This window comes from Heterocephalus glaber, unplaced genomic scaffold (assembly GCF_053883595.1).
Source record: "Heterocephalus glaber isolate CG9 unplaced genomic scaffold, H.glaber_assembly_v1.0 deba00001504, whole genome shotgun sequence".
NCBI lineage: Eukaryota > Metazoa > Chordata > Mammalia > Rodentia > Bathyergidae > Heterocephalus > Heterocephalus glaber.
The window spans coordinates 71877721-71899053 of record NW_028258324.1 but is presented as its reverse complement, the minus strand read 5'-3'; the positions used below and the strand labels follow the sequence as shown (position 1 = coordinate 71899053).

The following is a 21333-nucleotide window of genomic DNA, read 5'->3' as shown; positions in this document are numbered from 1 at the left end:
TTTAAAAATGAGCAAATAGGCTGGGGATTTAGCTCAGTGGTTTCGCCGCTTGCTGCACAAGCACAAGGACCTGAGTTTGATCCCCAGTACCCAAAAAAATGAGCAAATAATTTAAAATACAAATAGCCAAAAAGCACAGTAACTTACCATCATTAATAAAAAAGAGAATGCAAATCAAAAACCCAAAAACACCAGAAACTCAAAGAATTAAACCAATGCCGGGGATTTAGCTCAGTGGCACCATGCCTGCCTCTCAAGTGCAAGGTCCTGAGTTCGATCCCTGGTATCAGAAAAAAAAGAATCAAACCATGTCATACGTTCAAAGGAAAAAAATAAAAACGTAGCAAGAGAGCAAAAGAAGGGTAAAATAACTGTGAGAGAAATAAGCTTTTTAAAAGGCAATATTAAATCGTTCTCTTACTTTAAATGTAAGTAGATTAAAACTACCAGTCAAAAGACACCAGCTATCTGAACAGCCTGAACTATAAAGTGAAACCTTGTTTTAAAAAAAAAAGCCAGGAATGTAACTCAGTGGATGTGGTGGCCCCTGCCTGTAACCCCAGCACTCAGGAAGCTGAAGCAAGAGGATCGCATAGAGTATATAGTGAGTTTAAGGTCAGCCTGACCTACACAGCGAAACTCTCTCTCAAAAGACAACCACAAAAACCAAGTTCTAAATATATGCTATCTATAAAAGATTCACTGTGGACCAAGAAAGGTAAAGGACAGAAAAAGCTATTCCACCCAAACAATGACCCAAAGAGCACAAGGTAGCTTTACTAACAATGCCACTAAGTTAAAAATGCCAAAAGGGTCCAAGTTCCAAATATAATAAAAGGGTCAATTACCAGGAAATTATAATAATTATAAACATAAGTGCTCCTAAAGGAGCAGAGCACCCCGAAACAGAAAGCAATAACAAAGGGTGAAAAAAAGACAGGAACATAATAGCAGGAAATCTCAATATCCACCATCAGCAGCAGAAAGACCAATCACACAGAAAGCAGGAACACAGGACACACCAACACCACAGATGACCAGACAGCCAGGTACAAAACACACAACAATCACACCTGAACACACGTCTTCCAATAAGCACATCTAAAACCTAATCCAGGATAGATTTCCTATTAGGACACAAAACAACTCTTACTAAATACAAGAAGGTTTAAAATCCTGCCAACTGTGTTTTCTGACAATAATGGAATGACATCAGAAATCAACAGCAAAAGGAAAACTGGACAATTGACAAATAGGTGGAAATAAAGACACTCTGGAAAAAAAGGAAAAAAATAACTAAAAGACACTCTTGAAGAACAAACAGATCAAAGCTAAAACCACAAAGGAAATTAGAAAAAATCTTGAGTCAAATGAAAACAAAAAAAATTATGGAATACAGGAAAAGGAGTATTAGAAGGGAAGTTTAACAGCAGTAAATACACTAGAAAAGAAAACGCAGATCTCAACTCAACATCTTTTTTTTTTTGGTACCAGGGATGAACTTGGGACCTTGTGCTTGCGCAGCAGGCACTCAAACCACTGAGCTAAATCCCCAGCCCTCAAATCAACATCTTGATAGACTTTTTTTTTTTTTTTTTGGTACCGGGGATCCAACTCAGGACCTTGCGCTTGAGAGAGGGGCGCGGAACCACTGAGCTAAATCCCTGGCCCTCAAATCAACATCTTAAAGGGCCAGAAAAAGAAAAACAAATTGAGCCCAACTTACCATAAGGAAAGAAATAATGAAAATTAGAGCAGAAATAAACAATAAAAAACAAAAGAAAACAATCAACAAAATTCACAAGCCCTTACTTAGCTACAAAGATTAAAAGAAGAGATGATGAAAATAACAAAAATCAGAAATTAAAGAGGAGAAATTACAATTAAAGCCACAGAAAAAGGATCCGCCAGGCATAGTGGTACATGCCTATAATTCCAGCTACACAAGAGGCAGGGGCAATGACCCCAAGCTTGAGGCCAGCCTGGGCAAACTACTGAGGCTATATCAGAAAAAGGTCTTCGGATGCAACTTAGCAACACACAGCTCGCCTGGCATACACAAGGCTCTAGGGTCAATTCCCAGTACTGAAAGGAAAAAGAAAAAGGAAACAAACAAGAAGGATCATGAGAACTTTTTATAATTAGTTCCATGACAAAAATTTTAAAAAGAATAACCTAGAATGAATAAATTTCTAGAACGATACAACCTTCCCAGACTGGGATCATGAAGAAAATATGCATATACCCATAACTAGTATGGGGACTCAACCAGTCACTTTAAAAATTTCCAATAAAGCAAAGCACAAAGTCAAATGGCTTCCCTGGAGAATTGTACTAAGCATATAAAAAAGAAATTAAAAATCCTTCTCAAACTCTTCTAAAAATTGACGAGGAGAAGGTATTAACAAACTCCTTCCTGAGAGCCCAAAACTAAAGATATTACAAGAAAAATACAGATGAAAATATGTACTCCTGATACATTAAATACTAACAAAATGAATTCAACAATATATTAAGTAGATTATCGAGGGCCTGGAATGTAGCTCGCAGCACAGTGCCTGCCTGTCTACCTGCCTGGCAAGCTCGAGGCCCTGAGTTCAATTCCTGGTAACAACAACAAAAAAAAAGGATTATCCAGCCAGGACTGGTAATAGGCACCTGCAGCCTCAGCATGCAGGAGGCTGAAGCTGGAGAATTATGTGCTTGAGCACATAAGGTCAAGAACAATCTGAGCATGGCCAGGGATTTAGCTCAGTGGTTCTACTGCCTGCCTTGCAAGTGCAAGGTCCCGAGTTCGATCTCTGGTACAAAAAAAAAAAGAACAATTTGAAGTAGCATGGCAAGACCTTGTCTCAAAAAAAATTTTCAAATAAGGAAATAAACCAATCCCACACACCATGGGATTTATACCTAGAGACAAGGCTGTCTCAATATATGAAAACCAATTAATGTACCACACTAATAGAATGAAGAACTCCAGGCCTCCAACCCCAGGTACTCAGGAGGCTGAGGCAGGGGGATTACAAGTTTGAGCAGCCTGAGAAAGACTGTCAACAAAACAGAACAGAAAGAAAAGTTCACAACACAGGACAAGGGGTATGGGTCAGTGGTTGAATCCATGCAAGGGCCCTCAGTTCAGGCATCAGCAAGCCAAACACCAAAGGTTCCTAATCCTAACGCTGAAGTTTTCTACTATTTGGGAGACATAAAGTGAACAACAAATCAAGTATTCTAACACGCACAGCTGCCTACCACCTCCATCTAGTGGAAACCAGCTGCTAATACCTAGCAGGAAGAATGGTGAAAACATCAATTAACTATGACTACTACACACAGCGTGAAGTGTCTCACTTTACAATACGAGGGTCAGGGAATTTATTAAACTTGCTACAAATACACACTCTGGCCTCCTTTCAAGATCACTTTTTTCATGCCTGCACACACATCTACTGTGTTCCCTTCATTCATTCTTGGTTCTTGCATTTCCCTCTCCTCTGACCTTACTGGTCTTCTCTAAGAACAATTTCACACTGCTGAGCATCTCATTTTCATGTATTTTCTAATTCAATAATTTCTGTTTTCTTTATAATGTATATTTCTTTCTTTACAACTAATTTGCTATTCTTTTTCTAACTGCTTGACAAAGTGTTTAGGACACTGATTGTTCGTTCAGCCCTTTTTCATTTCTACCAAATGCATATAAATGTCCCTCTAGGCAGAGCTTCACTGTACCTTACAAAATTTAATGTTATACTGCATTATTCATTTTTATTATTATTCAGTCTCAAAGATTTCCTATTTTCCTTCTAATTTCTTTTTTAACCCATGGGTTAACAATATACAGTGTTTCTTAATTTTCAAGTGTATGTGCAGCATAATTACAACGGTCAACAAAAAAATGCCCATAGGGGTTATTGGTCACTTAATCTGATATAATCTGGCTTCTCATATCCTGCAGGGATAATGCACTTGCCAGAAGACTGAATTCTTGCACCCTTGTAGATCTACTTTTCAGTCTAAATTAATTTATGCTATGTATTCCAACTCACTCCTGTGAAGAGTAATTAGCACCAAGTCCTCAGCAGCAGGACTGCCGTGGACTCAAGGCCAGCCACATAGTGCCTTCAAAACCACCCTGAACTGCACAGCAAGAGCTTGTCTCAAAAAAAAAACTGGAGGGCCGGGGATTTAGCTCAGTGGTTCCAGCGCCTGCCTCGCAAGCGCAACATCCCGAGTTCGATCCCCGGTACCAACCCCCCCCCCCAAAAAAGGGGCGGGGATTTATCTCAGTGGGGCCGTGCCTGCCTCTCAAGGCAAGTGCAAGGTCCTGTGTTCCATCTCTGGTATCAAAACAAACAAACGAGGGGCCGGGGATTTAGCTCAGTGGTTCCACCGCCTGCCTCAAAAGCGCAAGGATCCAAGTTCGATCCCTGGTACCAAAAAAACCCAAACAAACGAACAACAGTTAAACTCAGGGTGCTGGCTCACCCCTGTAATCTCAGCACTGGGAATATTTTGATACTTAAAAGTCACTTTTCCACCAACCAAAACTGGGTATAAACACAGGGCCTTCTAATTAAGCTATATCCCCAGGCCTTTTGTTCTGCTTTGCTTTGCTTTGTTTTTTTAAGGACTTTTGGAGGGAGGGCTGTTAATGCCCTTTGGGGGCATTCACCTCTAATTTATTGTCTCTCCAAAAAGCACTGCAAACTAAAGCAGCAACTTGTCAACTCTAGGTATCTTGCTTTTTTTTTTGAGACAGGGTTTTACTAAATTGCCCCAGCTGGCCTTGAATGGTGAATGGTTGATTCTCTTGCCTCAGCCTCCCCTTGTGATTAAAAGTAACTTTTTAGGGCTGGGCATGGTAGTGCACACCTGTAATCCCACATTTGGAAGATTAAAGCAGGAGGATCGCTGCAAATTTGAGGCCAGCCTGGGCTACATATTAAGTTCAAGGCTGGTCTGAACTACATAGAGAGTGAGATCTTGTCTGAAAAAAACAAAAACAAATAACAGGAGGAGGACTGGGGATTTAGCTCAGTGGTTCTGCTGCCTGCCTTGCAAGCACAAGGACCTGAGTTTGATTCCCCAGTACTAAAAAAAAAAAAAAAAAAAAAAGGAGGAAAAAAAAAACAACAACATTTTTTTTAAAAGCTGGCTATATTTGAAAAAAAAAAAACTTTTTAATAAAAAAAGTTGGGCATGATGGTACATGCCTATAATTCCAGCACTCAGAGACTGAGGCAGGAAAATGTACCCAGCCTGAACTACATAGAGAGATCCAGTCTCCCAATAACTATATGTAAAATTAAAAAATAAAATAAAAGCTGGGTATATTGTGTTAACCTCTTCTGATATGATACAAAGGCCCTGTGATACAGTGCATGAGTTTTACCAGTTCACAAGCAAAGCTAACTTACCATCCTCTTGTGAGGAAGGATATGGATAAATATGGTGGGAAGCTTTCGACTTCTCATCAGTAAACGTCCCCTGAAAAATAAACGAACAAATAACATAAAAATAAAGCACATGGCGAGAAACTTGAGATGTTAGCGACAAACTCCATAAGAATTATAAAAACATTATTTGATTCATATTTTAAGACTATATTTATTAGTTTTAGTCAAGAGAAAGGATGTCTGGCCAGGCATAGTGGCAAACACCTGTAATCCCAGCACTTGGGAGGCTGAGGCAGGAGGATCGCCGCAAGTTCAAGGCTACCCTGGGCTACACAGTGACTTCAAGGCCAGCCTGAACTACATAGTGAGACCTTGTCTCCAAAGAAAAGAACCCCCTCCCCAAACAGAGAGAGAGAGATAAAGAAAGAGAAAAGAAATAATTAACAATGACTAAAAATACAGTCTAGAGATATAAGCTGAGTCTCCCTTAAGCAAAATGCTTGGGACCAAAGTGTTTCAGTTTCTGAGTTTTTCAGATTTTGGACTATTTACATTGACTGTACCCACGGGGCATTCCTAATCCAAAAATCTAAAATATCCCACAATCTGAAACTCTCTGACACTCTAATTTCAGAATTGTTTTTTTTTTTCCGGTACCGGGGATCGAACTCAGGTCCTTGCGCTTGCGCAGCAGGCTAATCCCCGGCCAAAATTAATAGTTGTGTGTGTTGTTTTTTTTTTCGGTACCGGGTATCAAACTTGGGACCTTGCGCTTGCGAGGCAGGCACCGGAACCACTGAGCTAAATCCCCAGCCCTTAATTTCAGAGTTTTAAATTAAAGATGTTCTGCCTTTACCTCTTAGCTAATTCTCTGTTTATTTCTCAAAAGTAATTTGGGTACTGTATTTTAAAACTAGTTTTTTGTTTGTTTGTTTTTTATGGTACCAGGGGATCAAACTCGGGTCCTTGCGCTTACGAGGCAGGCAGTGGAGCCCCTATAAAACTAATTCTTAAGGGCTGGGGATTTAGCTCAGTGGTTTCGCCGTCTGCTGCGCAAGCACAAGGACCTCAGTTCGATCCTCAGTACCAAAAAAACCCCAAAAAAGTAATTCTTAAAATTGCTCAAAGACCAGCACAAACTATCACTAACTGAAATGAATCCATGCAGGTTTATGGCATTGAGCCGGAAGCTTGGGCTATACAGATACAGGATGGGACATGTGAAACAACACAAATACAAATGCAGCTATTGTAGTTCTAAGCCAATGTTGGTAGTATTGATTGATAAACTGAAGTGAGTCACAGCTAGACCACAACTCGAATACTACATATAGTCTACAACATGACTTGAAAACAATCTAGACCAAAAAGTGTTCATCCTATAGATCACAAGAATAATTCTCATTCACATGTGTAAATACCGGCCAGTTTCACTGGTGTAAGAAACTGAAAGTGTAAAATAAGGATCAAAAGGCATAATAGATAATGTGAAATAGGAAGAAAAGGTACAAAGGGGAAGGGGAAGTGGGAGAGGTAGGGGAAAGGAAAAAAGGGAATGGAATTAATATAAGAAAAGGAAAAAATAGAAACAAAGTCTTTGTAAATAGGGAGGGGGTGGAAGGGTTGAAGGGAGGGCAGGGGAATGGGGAAAAAATAAGGACGAAGATAGATCCTGTAAAGGTACAAGATCCCAATGATGAATGTCATTATATTGTATACATAAAATGTATCAATAAAATTAATTTAAAAATTAGCAATTTAAAAAAAAAAGAAAAAGAATGATGGTAATTCAGCAGGCAGGCTGAGACAGGAGGATCATGACATACAGTTCAGCCTAGCCCACATAGCAAGACCTTGTCTCAAACAAAATGATAGAGGGCCAGGGATTTAGCTCAGTGGTTCCGCCACCTGCTTCGAAAGCATAAAGTCCTGAGTTCAATCCCCGAAACCAAAAAAAAAAAAAAGCACCAAAAACAACCCCCAAAATGATAGAAAGTCTTACAATCAGTTTTAAGTAATATCTAAATGCATTCAGAGTTTTTTTCTTTGACAGAGTATTTACTAATCATTATAATTATACAAACATACTTATGCTTCAACTGGGGGGAATAAAAACTTTAAAAATTTAGATCTACTGAGAGTTGGCTACCTCGTAAGATAAGGAATTCTCAATCACTGCAATGTCCAAGTACATTTCTGAACAGTCACGAGAGATGGGAAAGGAAAGTCAATATTCCATGAGTACAAAGCAAAGGACAAACATAAAGGGTCTCGGACTGTGGTGGCCATCACAGTCCTGGGTTGGAATCACAGTCATTTATTATTTGTGTGCCATGGAACAATTTTTTTTTTTAATGCATCAGTGCCTTTTGTGAAATGGAATGGTAACAATAATACCTGTATCCTAACAAATTTCTCAGAAATGAGTTAAGAGATGCAATGAACTAAGGCTAGGGACAGGCACAATGTAAGCACTCAAATCTGTGTGAGCTGTTAATGCACTTCAAATGCTCAAGTAAGCCCCATCACTGGTATTCAATAACAGCACTACTATTATTAGCTCCTGAGGTCTCTTCCCTAAGAGTCTATGGATGAGGCACGAAACTCGGGAACAGCCTGACATCTGCAAGGCACTGGGTTCAATCCCCAGCACTGCCAAAACAAAAAAAGATTCTATGGACCAGCCAGACTCTTATATTCCTGTTTAGAGTATCCCTAGCAAATAATCATTAAATCATATTTCTTAGGAAATAGCACAAGCTGGGTGTGTTGGCACACACCTGTAATCCCAGCACTCAGGAGACTGAGGCAGGAGGATCACCATGAGCTTGAGGCCAGCCTGGGCTACATAGTAAGCTCAAGGACAGCCTGAGCCACAGAGAGAGACCCTGTCTCAAAAAAAAAGGAAAAGAAAAAGAAACAGTATAGTTAAATATTTACCTTAATTGTATAAAAGCTTATAAACTCTTTCAAGCATGATTTGGTAGCAATAAGTAACTTCAGCTTGAAGCCATTTCTGCCCTCTAAGCAACACTTTTAATGAAGCTATAATACCTGAGTCACTCTAATAAAGAAGCGCTCCAAAAGAAAAAAGGTTAAGTGATCTATTAAAAGTCATTAATGCTAGCCAAAGATGAAATGGCCTTCACACTGCCCCATCGTACAGCATTATTATACTACCCATCTGCGCTGTTGGCAGGGATGTCAAATTTAAGACAAACGTAATACAAGATCTATAATTGTTATCTTTAAAACTTGTGCTTTCAGAATCTGCAAGATATTTACTGAATGCTACAACATTTCAACCAGCAATGTCTTGTGCAGCAGGAAAAAATAAATCTATTTCATGAGATTTCTCAACCAATCTTAGGAATCAGAAGACCTAGGTCACAGAAATGATCTTTCAAGAAATGATCTTCTAGGGCCGGGGATTTAGCTCAGTGGTTCTGGCACCTGCCTTGTAAGCTCAAGGTACCGAGTTTGATCCCCAGTACCAAAAAAAAAAAAGGAAAGAAATTATCTTCTAGAGCCAAGCATGGTGGCACACGCTTGTAATCCTAGTACTCAGGAGGCTGAGGTAGGAGGATTGCCACACGTTCAAGGCCAGCCTGGGCTACACAGTGAGAACCTGTCTCCAAAAAAAAAAAAAAAAAAAAATTACCTTTACCTAAACCGTTCTCTACTAGCTTACCATATTGAGTTGGTGGGGTTTTTTTTGGGGGGGGGGGGGTGGTACTGGGGATCAAACTCAGGACCTTGCACTTGCAAGGCAGGTGCAGTGCCGCTGAGCCAAATCACCTGCCCCATATTGAGTTTTATTAGTTTAGTCATATGTCATTAATCGTAAGACATATGTGCAATAAACATCTCACCCTAAAACAAAGTTAGAGGAAGGAAGTTAAAATACTAGAAGACAGCTCTAAATGAATCAAAACAACATAAGCTTATGAAGAAAGATTTTAATTTTTATTACATATTTACATTACCGAGGATTAAACGCAGGGCTTTCACACTGAGCTACATCCCCAGTCCTTTTTCATTTTGAGACAGAGTCTTTAAATTGCCCAGGTTGGCCTCAAACTTGCAATCCTCCTGCCTCGGCCTCTCAGACTGCTGGGATTACAGCGGCATGCCATCATACCCGGCTTTATATATGTTTGTCTGTCTCTCCTCTCTCTCTTTCATTCTGAGACATGTAGCCCAGGCTGGCCGTGAACTCGTGGCAATCCTCCTGCCTCAGCCTCCTGAGTACTGGGATAACAAGCATACGCTACCATGCTCAGCTATATATATGTTTCTTTAAAAATGACTGAAAAAAATTCTGCTTTGCAACCCAGTGTGGTAGTGCATGCCTATAATCCTAGTTATTTAGGAAATTAACAGCGAAATATTGCAAAGTCAATGCAAGCCTTTGCAACATAGCCAAGATTATGTCTGAAAAATAAAAACCACCAAATAAATGGGCTGGAGATGTAGCTTAACGATAGAGCACTTGCCTAGCATGCTCAAGGTCCCAGATGCCCCCCCCCCACAATAATAATTTAAAAATTAAGGCCAGGGATTTAGCTCAGTGGTTCTGACGCCTGCCTCCCAGGCACAAAGTCCCAGGTTTGATCCCAGGTAACAACCCAAAAAAATTAGCATAAAAATTAAAATAAAAAACATAAATAGAGCACACATGATTGGATGAGGGGAGGGATGTGTTTACTTAGTTTACCTCCTCCTAGCAATAAATGGGTCACCAACTATCTTGTGACTTGGTGATTTAGATCTATGATGGAGAATATATTGGTCTCCTTAACTATGCAAGCATACGTCACAAGACCACAATTTAACTGCATTCCAGCACCTTTATTAAACACTACTCTATGCTAAAAACCAGGTTAAAAAAAAAGGTACCCTAAGCAACCAAAGAGAGGAAGCTTTCTTTAACTGCAGACACAGAAATCCAAAGGTACTGTGACTGCCATTTCTTACAGACTTAGCAATGCAGTGTTTCTCCAGTGACTGTGTCTATTACCTGATGTCGTTTGATGATATCTTTCAATTTGTTAGCCAACTTCAGATCAATGTCTGGAATGAGGTAGATGTTGGGTCTGGTCAGACAATTGTTCTGAGGAATAAAGAGTAGACTTTGAAATTCTACTGGTTTTTAAATTACATAACATTATTATGCCTTCCCCTAACAGCAGAAATTGGCATTCGAATTCATAGTTCTTAAACAGGGAAGATACAACCTGATATAGAAAGTGAAAATAAAACATAGGTAGTTTAGCAGGCCACTTAAAATCATTCTCTGCTGTTGACAGTACCAGGGCAGGAAATGTTAAGCATCATGACTGAAAGAAACTCAGCAAGTTTTTCATTAAGGTACCAACTATACTGCCAGATTAGTCCTCCCAGTCAACCTTACCTAAATTTACCTTAGGAATCTACATTGTGGGCTGGGGATTTAGCTCAGTGGTTCTGCCGCCTGTCTTGCAAGCGGAAGGACCCAAGTTCAATCCCCTGTACCAAAAGAGAAGAATCTACATTGTACATTCAGTTAACATCTTTGACTTAGGAGGAAATTACAGCTCATTCTTCTAATTTCTAATCATAGAAATAACAGTAAAACATGTTTATTAACTCCTTACATTATGACCAAAATTCAACCGACAAAACACATCCAATTATTTCCAAAGCTAACACTCTGTGGACAGATGACTGTCATAAATTAATTTTTGCCAGGTATTTTCCCCCAGAAACTTAATTCAGTGATCACTATAAATTGCCAGTCAATAAAAACTATCAGGAAAGCAGGCTAAGAATGTAGCTCAGTGCTAGAATGCTTGCCGAGCATGTCCTGAGACTTGAGCCCCAGTACTGCAAAACAAAAAACTAGGAGACACAACAAAAACAATTAAGCACTCTCTCATCCCAGGTTATAATTTAGTTAGCAAAGTAAGATCTATACGTATGGCACAACTATGGAAGAAAATGACTGCACAGTAAAGTGACCACAGGATGAGAAAGCATTTATATTAAATAAAACGAAGGTGACTCAAATAATGGTAGGGTGGAATAATGATATCATAGATTATTCCACCAGAAACAAGATCATTCATCAGCTATACTCCCTCAAATATCCATAAAGATAATAAAACAACATATTTCAGAAAAATGCTTCTTTCTTTGACCTTTTGCAATTCAACGATAGAACTGAAAGTACATTTAAAAAATCTATGATAACCTAACTTTCATAGTTACCTGCACCAATGTTTTTTCAATGTTCATAAACATTTCAACGTTACGATCCATTCTGGATGGATTCTGTAAATCAAATCTCCGCCTAAAAGAGAAGAAAATCATTCATAAGTTTGTCTCCTATCTTAAACAGGTGAAAATTTGATTCCAGAATTCAATGCAAATGAATTATAAGGACTTGGAAGTTAAAACACACAAGATGTGTTAATGTTTCTCTTTTAAGTATAAGAATCTAGTGTCAATCAAAATGGAGTATAAATTCCCCAAAGTACCCTGTTTTCTTTAAAATCTTAAGATAGGGTCAGGGATTTGGCTCTGCGGTGCCGCCGCCTGGCTCGAAATAGCAAAGTCCTGAGTTTGATCCCCCATAACAAAAAATAAACAAACAAATAAAATCTTAAAGACATTTTATATCCTATCCAAAAGAAAAATAGCTGACAAAGGTAAAGATACTTTTAGGTAAAAACTTCATCTACTTTATATATGCTTGAAAGTCTTTTGCTCAAAATTTAACTACATCTATGTTCTCTTAGACAAAGGAAAACATCTTGAATACTTAAATCCTGATAGCTATAAAATATATTATTTAAACAGACAAGAGGGTGGGGATTTAGCCTAGCATGCACAGGGCCCTGGATTCAAGTCCCAGTGCCACAAAAAAAAAAAAAGGCCAGGGATTTAAGCTCAATGGTTCCGCCGCCCACCTCAAAAGTGCAAGGTCCCAAGTTCAATCTCTGCTACCAAAAAAAAAAAAGACAAAAAAAGAAACAGATGAGATTTATTCAAATAAAATTTCTGACTGGCCAAATTAATGTTCTAGAGTAGAGATTATGTCTTAGTCTGTGTGATTCTGTGAGGGAAAGGGTATCTCAAACCCTTCAGTATCAATTAAAGGTAACTTACCTGTTAGAGCGGCTCATATCTAGATGCCCACCTAAAGCCTCCTCCATGCATAGGTGGGCCTTGTGGAGGTGGCTGGACCATGGGTGTGTGGTAACTGGATCAGTCCCCCACCGTTTAGCACAGTTCTGGGTGTGGCTACATGGCTTTACTAAAGACAAAAGATCCACCCTGGGTGTGAGTGTCCAACCAACAGACTTATAGCCTGAATGGAGGAAGGGAAGGCCCACTGCCTCCAGCCTGCCCTGCCTTAGAGCCAGCAGACTATGGAAGAAACCTCCGTAAACTGTGAACTGAAACCCTACAAACCTTTCCTCCTTTAACTTGTGGGTGTTGGGTATTTTATTCCTGCAATGAGAAAAGTAACCAAACAGATATTGGTACCGCAGAAGTGGAGTCGTTGCCATGTGGCCACGTGCCTCAGAAGCTTTTGGAACTGGCTTGTGGGAAGTCTGCAATGTTTTGGAGATGCCAGCTGAAGCAGCAGCCCTGGAATGTTGTGAGCTGAGCCTGATGGGATGTTCTGGTCAGAGCTCAGAGGACCAGAGGCTGACAGAAGTGCAGCTGGTAAAGACCAGGCTTATGAGTTTTCAGCTGGGAACATGGACTGCATGGATAGCTGGACCACCATTATCTTTAATCCCTTTATCAGAATTCCTCACCCCCTACCTTACCACAACATTCTCCTGACCCTTAGGTAGCTGATAAATCCTTTCCACACTGTTCTGGTCTGAATGTCAACCTTCTTGGAAAAACTGATCTTTGAGCCTGCTGCTTTCCTTAATGTCATAAAATAACTCTGTTAACAATTCCTTGCTAAAATCTTTCCCCATTATTTCTTTCTATAAACACCCAAGCCTAATATGGTGTTGGCTTAACCTATTCCTAGCCATTTCCAAACAGTTTAATGTTTACAAAGTCTTAGGCTTCATCCTCCATATATTTTACTTAACATCTACTTGAATTTTCCTCCACTTTAATTCTTTTTTTTTTTTTTGGTACCAGGATCAAACTCGACCCTTGCACTTTCGAGGCAGGTGACAGAACCACTGATCTAAATCCCTGACCCTCCACTTTAATTCTTTAACACAAATATCCAGGGAGAAGAACAGAGTTCAGGAACTAAGAATGAACTCTCTGGGTACTAACTCTGACATCACCATTTATGTAATCTTCAACAATTTACTACTCCATTATCAATTTCATGACTGTAATGGCGTACTATGCCATTTTGTGACATTTGGTTAAAAGAAGTATATATGGTACAGCTTCGCACACTGCATCTGCTTCATACATGGTAAGTGATCAACAAATGTCAGCGATAGTTCACTTGAAAGGTGGGAGCAGTTGCTAGGAACCTAACCTCCAGGGTCTCACACATGCTTGGAGTTATATCCCCAGCCCTTGGCTGTAATTATTTAAAAGTTACCATGTACTAGCTAGAATCAAGTGGTAGAGGACACCAGAGCTTATGCTCTTAACTTGTATGCTACAGTGATGTATCCTGGATATGTTCTCACATCTCAAACCATTCTTTCTAAATCCTGTAGCTTTTTACAATGTCATCACCCACTCAGTGAGCTGGACGTTATCACTTTCAGAGTCAGTCCACAAGTCACTTCCTCTGTGAAGCAATTTCTACCTTCCGTCATGTTCACAACACAGCCTGTGGTGGCGCATGCCTGTGATCCCAGCACTCGGGAAGCTAAGCGCAAGGTCCTAAGTTCGATTCCCAGTACCAAAAAAAAGAAAAGAAAGTAAGCGGGCCGGGGATTTAGCTCAGTGGTTCCACTGCCTGCCTCCCAAGCACAAGGTCCCCAGTTTGATGCCCGGTACAAAAGAAAAAAGAGAGAAAGAAGGAAAGACAATTTGGGGACAAAAATCAGGGGGGTTTTTTTGGCATGAGGTCCTAAGTTTGATCCCCACTACCAAAAGAAAAAAAGAAACTAAGCAAACAGCATAGTGGTAGATGCTTGACATCCCAGACATTTTAGTGTATGTGCTGCCGAAGCGAGCACTATGCCACACATTTAAAGAGACTGAGGCATGACAATCACAAACTCAAAGCAACCTTAAACAAACTTACTGACTCCTGGAGGTTTTCACAAAGTAAAATTTAAAAAGGAAAAAACAGGGCTGGGGATTTAGCTCAGTGGTTCCACCGCTTGCCTCGCAAGCACAAGGACCGGAGTTCGATCCCCAGTATCAAAAAACATAAAAATAAAATAAATAAAAAATAAAAAGGAAAAAGTGGGGCAAGAGGGCACACATCTGGAATCCTAGCACTCTGGGAGGCTAAGGTAGGAGGGCAATTAAATTCAAGCCCGGCCTGGGCAACTTAGCCTGTGTCAAAATAAAGTAAGAGGGGCCAGGGGATGTAGCTCAAGGAAAAAACCCGGAGGTCAATCCCCAGTACTGCAAAAAAACAAAATGAGGATGGAGGGGGCCAGGAATTTAGCTCAGTGGTGCCGACACCTGCCTCGCAAGTGTAAGGTCCTGAGTTTGATCCCTGATATAAAAAAGAAAAGAGGGAAGATTTATAAATAAGAGGAATCTCTGAACCCAGTAGCCTTGTCTTGACCCTGTACATGGAACTTTTCTTTAAATCCCACTTTTTTGGGGGAGAGGCAGTAATTAGAAACATTCCCCTGAAATAAATAAACATCAACCTAGAATAGCAAAAGAAATTCTAGGCAATAGAGACATGGCTGGGGGCAACAGAGACATGGCTGGGGGTATTGCAATCCCCAACTTGAAACTATACTACAAAGCTACTGTAATAAAAACAGCATGGTACTGGGAAAGAAACAGACCCGAGGATCAGTAGAATAGATTAGAAGATGCAGAAACAACCACAGATATACTCAGCCACCTCGTCTTTGACAAAGGAGCCAACCATCCTCACTGGAGGAAAGACAGCCTATTTAATAATTGGTGTTGAGGCCAGGGATATAGCTCAGTGGTTTCACCATCTGCTGCACAAGTGCAAGGACCCGAGTTCAATCCCCGGTACCAAAAAATAAAATAAAATAAAATAAAATAAAATAAAATAAAATGTGTTGGAAAAACTGGATTTCAACCTGCCGAAGATTAAAACTAGACCCATACCTATCACCATGCACTAAACTAAGATCGAAGTGGATTAAAGATCTAAATATTAAGATAGAAACATTAAATTTGCTGGAAGATAAGTTAGGTAGTACTCTTAAAAGACATTGGCATAGGAAAAGACTTTATGAAAAAAACCTCAGTAGCACGGGAACTAGCACAAAGAATCAACAACTGGGATCTCATCTTATTAAAAAGCTTCTGCACTGTAAGAGAAACCACCAACAGAGCTAAGAGACAACCTACAATGTGGGAAAAAATTTTCAGCAGCTGTACCTTTGACAAAGGACTACTATCTAGAATGTATAAAGAACTGAAAAAAATCAGACCCCCCACATTCAAAGACCCAATTCAAAAATGGGCACCTGAAACGAACAGACGTTTCTCAAAGAAGTCACCTAACCTCCAGGAAATAAATATACAAAAAAATGTTCAACTTCACTGGTTACTGGAGAGATGCAGATGAAAACAACACTGAGATTCCACCTCACCCCAGAAAGAATGGCTGCTATCAAGAAATCATCCAATAACAAATGTTGGAGGGGGTGTGGGGAGAAAGGAGCCGTTCTCCATTGTTGGTGGGAGTGCAGACTGCTGCAACCACTGTGGAAACTAGTATGGCAATACCTCAAAGAACTAGGCTTAGAGGTCCCATTCGACCCAGCTATTCCCCCTGCTGGTTATCTTCCCAAAAGAATTAGAAGAATCATACCACAGTGATATATGTGCACCCATGTTTATAGCGACACAATTTGTAATAGCTAAAGCTTGGAAACAACCCAAGTGCCCATCGACTGGAGACTGGATAAAGATGTGGTTTTTTTATAAAATGAAGTACTACTCAGCCATAAAGAACGAGAAACTAGAGACATTTATAGCTAAATGGATGCATATTGAGGCCATCCTCTTAAGTGAAATAAATAGGACACACACACGTGTAAATACCGAATCGTTTCTCTAGTGTGAGAAACTGAAACTGTAATTAAAGATTAAAATGATTAAAATGAATAATGGATAATTTGAAATAGGAAGAAAAGGTCCAAAGGAGTAGGGGTGGCAGGAGGGGAAGGAGAGAGATCAGAGTTACAGGCTGGAACCTGGAAAGAATCCATATATAGATTGTGTTTAAAACTATAGGAAGAGATGTAGACAGAGACTAGGCTGAAGCTCATCAGTGGGTTGGGAAGGAAGAATCACTGAGATCAAAGGAGAGAAGGGTGTTTCCAGAAGAAGCACCTACAACTATGTACAGTACACAGTACTCAAAAGTATGATAAATGACTGTTACTGCTTTAGGTACTCATCATAACACACTGTGCTTTTCATCTTTTAGAGCATAATCCTACTTATATAAAAGAGTTTACTGTAAAACAGTGTGCTTCTATGCCTGTGGTAGCCTCGTGTATCTCGTGTTTAACTGCATACTTGGATAATATCGAGAGGCCATCACAGATGATTGACATATACCTTCTCAGTTTGCACTTAGAAGTTGGCACTCTGTGTGGTACTTCGAGATACACATGGCTGAAATTCTCTAATAACATATTTCTCAGATTATATTTCCATCACGTCTCACATGACTGTACTGAAATTTAAATTTAAAAAAATTTTGGCCTATGTGGAGTCTAGTAGTTAATGAGAATTTTCTCTCCAGGCCACTATTTGTCCAATATTAGTTTTGAAAATCTTTCTAAAACAAATCACATCTTCTGATGTCTTGTTAATGCTTGAGATTTTTTTTTAATTATATGGAAAAATGTTTAAGTACTTTCCAGTTTTGCTTTGAGTTCTATTATATTTGAATATTATTAGTTTTTTTCCTTGCATTGTTTTTCTTTGAATAATTTTAATTTTTGTACATGTGTGCATTTAGTGAACGATAATAAAATTATACACTAAAAAAAAAAAGAAACATCAGCAGCAAATAGTATAATAGGAAAAACTAAAAGGTCATCTTCCACATTAGGAAAGTATCTAAACTTTTGTTCACTGGGCCTAATTTCTCACTGCCAAGCAAAAAATGGAAACAAAATGTTCTCATTCAATAATCTCTTTGAAGGGTATAAAATATGATCACAACATACAGGAATCTGTTTAGAACTGTAAGAATGACCAACAAATTGGGGCCAGAGATTTAGCTCAGTGGTTCTGGCACCTGCTGCGCAAACGCAAGGTCCCAAGTTCTATCCCCGATACCAAAAAAAAACCAAAAAAAGAATTACAGAAAGTGCCAGGGATGTAGCTCACTAGGAAGGTACTGGGCTGTTTCCAGTATGACCACCGAAGAGAAGTACAGATGAAATATATAAATAAATGAAAGTATTATGTGATCTACCAATCCCATTAATGGTTATGTACTCAGAGGAATGGACTGAGTATTACCAGAGACATCTGCCCTATCATGTTTATCCAATGCTTTGGATCATAGTACTGAGGATGGAACCCAGGGCTTCGTGCACGCTAGCCAAGTGCAACTGGAGTGCCGTACACTAGTCCAGACTCAAATAAAACTACACCACCATCGACAGGGGAATAGATAAAGTAAATGTGTCATTACACAAAATGGAATACTATTTGGTCATTCAGAACAAAATCCTGTTATTTGTCACAAGGATGAGCCTAGAAGGTGTCAGAGCAAGTGAATTAAGTCAGGCACAGCAGGATAACCACTGCGCCATGGGACCAGCTGTGGAATCTGAGAAAGTCAATCTAAGTGCATTCTAAGCCTGCAACAGGATGAGTCCATCTCTAGCACAAAAAACAAAAAACCCCCAAACTTTTGCCTATCAAATATTAGTTGTTTGATATTCTATGTAGAATAAAGTTTATAAAAAAAAAGTTTATCAGGGCTCTTGATAAAACATAACTTACCTCATACTCAATCATACTATGCTTACAGAATTCTCTAATGCCATACAAAAGAACATGATTTCACATGAAAACACTTACATATACAAACTTACCACCCCTGTTCGTTTTTATACTTGTAAGCAGCCCCAAGAATGTGACACAAGGTGCCTCCAGCTTTGAAGTCCATGAAACACTTTGCCTAAAAATGATACAAAGTACACGTGAGGAAAGAAAATTGCTGACAAAATGACACATCTGAATTCTAAATTTTTGACATCAAAGATAAAAATGACTGCTAGCTTAATAACCTCTTTAAAAACTTTTTCCCCAGTAGTGGGGATGAACCAGGGCTTTCCAGCTTAGTTCCATCCCATTTTTTTATTGAGACAAGGTCTTGCTCACTTGCTAAACTGCCCAGATTGATCTTGAACTTCCAATCCTCCTGCCTCAGCCTTCCAAAGTTCTTGGTTTACAGGCATGCACCACCACACCCATCTCTTAAGAGATATGAAGAAATGTTTCTAAAAGTGTGTAAGAAATATTTCCTTTTAAATTGCTCTGAAAAAAATAAACTACGCTGACATTACTACTCTTTAAATAAAGTCCTGAAAAGCATCGGTTAAAAAATACACATATAGTTGGGGCAGGTAGCCCCAATGTGTAATCCCAGCTACCAAAGAAACTGAGACAGCAGGATCAAAAGTTTGAAGCCAGGGCCGAGGATTTAGCTCAGTGGTTCTGCCCCCTGCCTCACAAGTGCAAGGGCCCAAGATCGATCCCTGGTACCAAAAAAAAAAAAAAAAAGTTTGAAGCCAGCATGGGCAACTCAGCAAGACTTTGTCTCAAAATTAAAACATACAATGGACATGATGCATTTATAACCTCAGCACTCGGGAGCCTGAAGCAGAGGGCTGAGGTGAAAGACTGCTGTGAATTCAAGGCCGGCCTGGGCTACAGAGACCTTGTCTCAAAAAACCAAAATGTAAAACAAAATTTTTTAAAGGGTGGGGGATGTACTCCAGAGGTACACAGTTTGCCTAGCACGCACATGGCCTTGGTTTAAACTCCAGTACCAGAAAGAAAAAAAGATATGAAACTGTTTCTAAAGGAAACACTAATGGATGAAACAGTGATTTACTATGAATCCCACTGACAAACTTAAAAATAGACTCTTCAAATATAAAATTTCAGGCTGGGGGTTTAGCTCAGTGATTTTGCCGCCTGCTGCGCAAGCGCAAGGACCCAAGTTCAATCCCCGGTACCAAAATAAATATAAATTTTCAGTTATACACAATTTTTTCATTGGTACATTTTATATATACATGGTAACATCACAGGGAATTTGTACCTGTACATAATATATCTTTGTTTCATTTTTTTCCCATTCCCTTCCCCTCCCTTTGACCCCTCTTCTCCTCTTTTAAAAAAACTTTAACATTTTTCCCTTCTATTCTCTTTTCTTCCTGTCCCTTCTTTCCTTTCCCCTCCCCTCTCCTGTTCCTCAATCTCATTTGAACATTTTCTTCCCATTTCCCAATGTCTATTATACATTTTGGTATTTATTTATACTTTGGGTTTCTCAAACCACAGAAACAATGTGGTTGGGCTGGGGATTTAGCTCAGTGGTTCAGGCGCCTGCCTCGCAAGCACAAGGTCCCGAGTTCAATCCCCGGTACCAAAAAAAAAGAAAGAGACAATGTGGTACTCAACATGTGTATACACAATTTCTAACAATAGTTCTTCTTTGGAATAAAAAAATATATATATTAGTACACCAGTAGATTTTGTGGTTTTGAGACAGGCTCTTACTACGTAGCATAAATTGCCCTTAAACTCACAATCCTCCTGTCTCAGCCTCCCAAGTGCTCAGATTACAGGAGTGTTCCACCTTGCCTGGCAATTTTTCCTCCTTTTGATACCTTACTTTAGGTTATAGAAAAATTGTAACTGAACTTTGTTAGTAGTATTTTAATGGCCACTAAAACCAGAACTTTAATTTATTAGAAGCCTGTCATGGGGCCGAGGTTTAGCTCAGTGGTGCCGCTGCCTGCCTCACAAGTGCAAGGTCCTGAGTTCGATCCCAGAACCCCTCCTAAAAAAGAAGCCTGTCATGTACTTTTTTCTTTAAAACTTGAAGAATGGTAGATTGAAAAGAATAACACGGTGGGCTGGGGATTTAGCTCAGTGGTTCCGCCGCCTGCCCTGCAAGCGCAAGGACCCGAGTTCAATCCCCAGTACCAAAAAAAAAAAAGAATAACATGGTGCAAGCACTAAGAGACAATAAGCACAATGGTAGATGCCAGGGGGTGGGAGGGAGGAACGGAAGTTACTGTTCAGTAAGCACAGGACTTCGGTCTGGGGAGACAAAAACAGTCTAGAGATGAGTGGTGATAGGGGCTATGTAACAAAATAAATGTACTGAACACCCCCGAACTGTTCATTTAAAAAATTTTAAGCAAAGTTGAGCATCTTGGCACACATCTATAATCCCAACTACTAAGAAGTCTGAGGGAAGAGGACACAAGTTCAGGGCTAGGCTAGGTAACAGCAAGATTCTGGCTCAAATATAATAAAAAGGAGCACAGCACAGCACACTGGCACATGTCCATATAACCCCAGCACACTTGGAGGCCGAGGCAGAAGAATTCCAAACTCAAGCCCACCTATAATCCCAGCACTCTGGGAAGCTAAGCTAAGGTGGGAGTTCCAGACCAGCCTGCAACACAGTAAGACCCCATCTCAAACAAACAAACAAAAGACAAACAAACATGGGGCAGAATTTTTTAAAAAACTGAATATTCTCCAGCTAGGCATGGGGCACACACCTATA

The 21333-nt window shown here is 39.7% G+C and overlaps 1 protein-coding gene across 6 annotated transcripts in view; it reads right to left on the bottom strand.

Moving 5' to 3' along the window:
* The window catches only part of Smarcc1 (SWI/SNF related BAF chromatin remodeling complex subunit C1), a 153998-nt gene that overhangs the window by 111261 nt on the left and 21404 nt on the right, over positions 1 to 21333 (bottom strand). For all 6 annotated transcript variants that reach the window (XR_015441163.1, XM_004834968.3, XM_021256732.2 and 3 more), the window contains 4 exons: positions 18617 to 18702; positions 11649 to 11730; positions 10420 to 10512; positions 5421 to 5490 (listed from right to left, as the gene is read on the bottom strand). Coding sequence is in view for 5 of the 6 variants with exons in the window: in XM_004834968.3 (XP_004835025.1) it covers positions 5421 to 5490; positions 10420 to 10512; positions 11649 to 11730; positions 18617 to 18702 (331 nt within the window). In the remaining variant the exon portion in view is untranslated. The remainder of the gene's footprint in view (positions 1 to 5420; positions 5491 to 10419; positions 10513 to 11648; positions 11731 to 18616; positions 18703 to 21333) is intronic.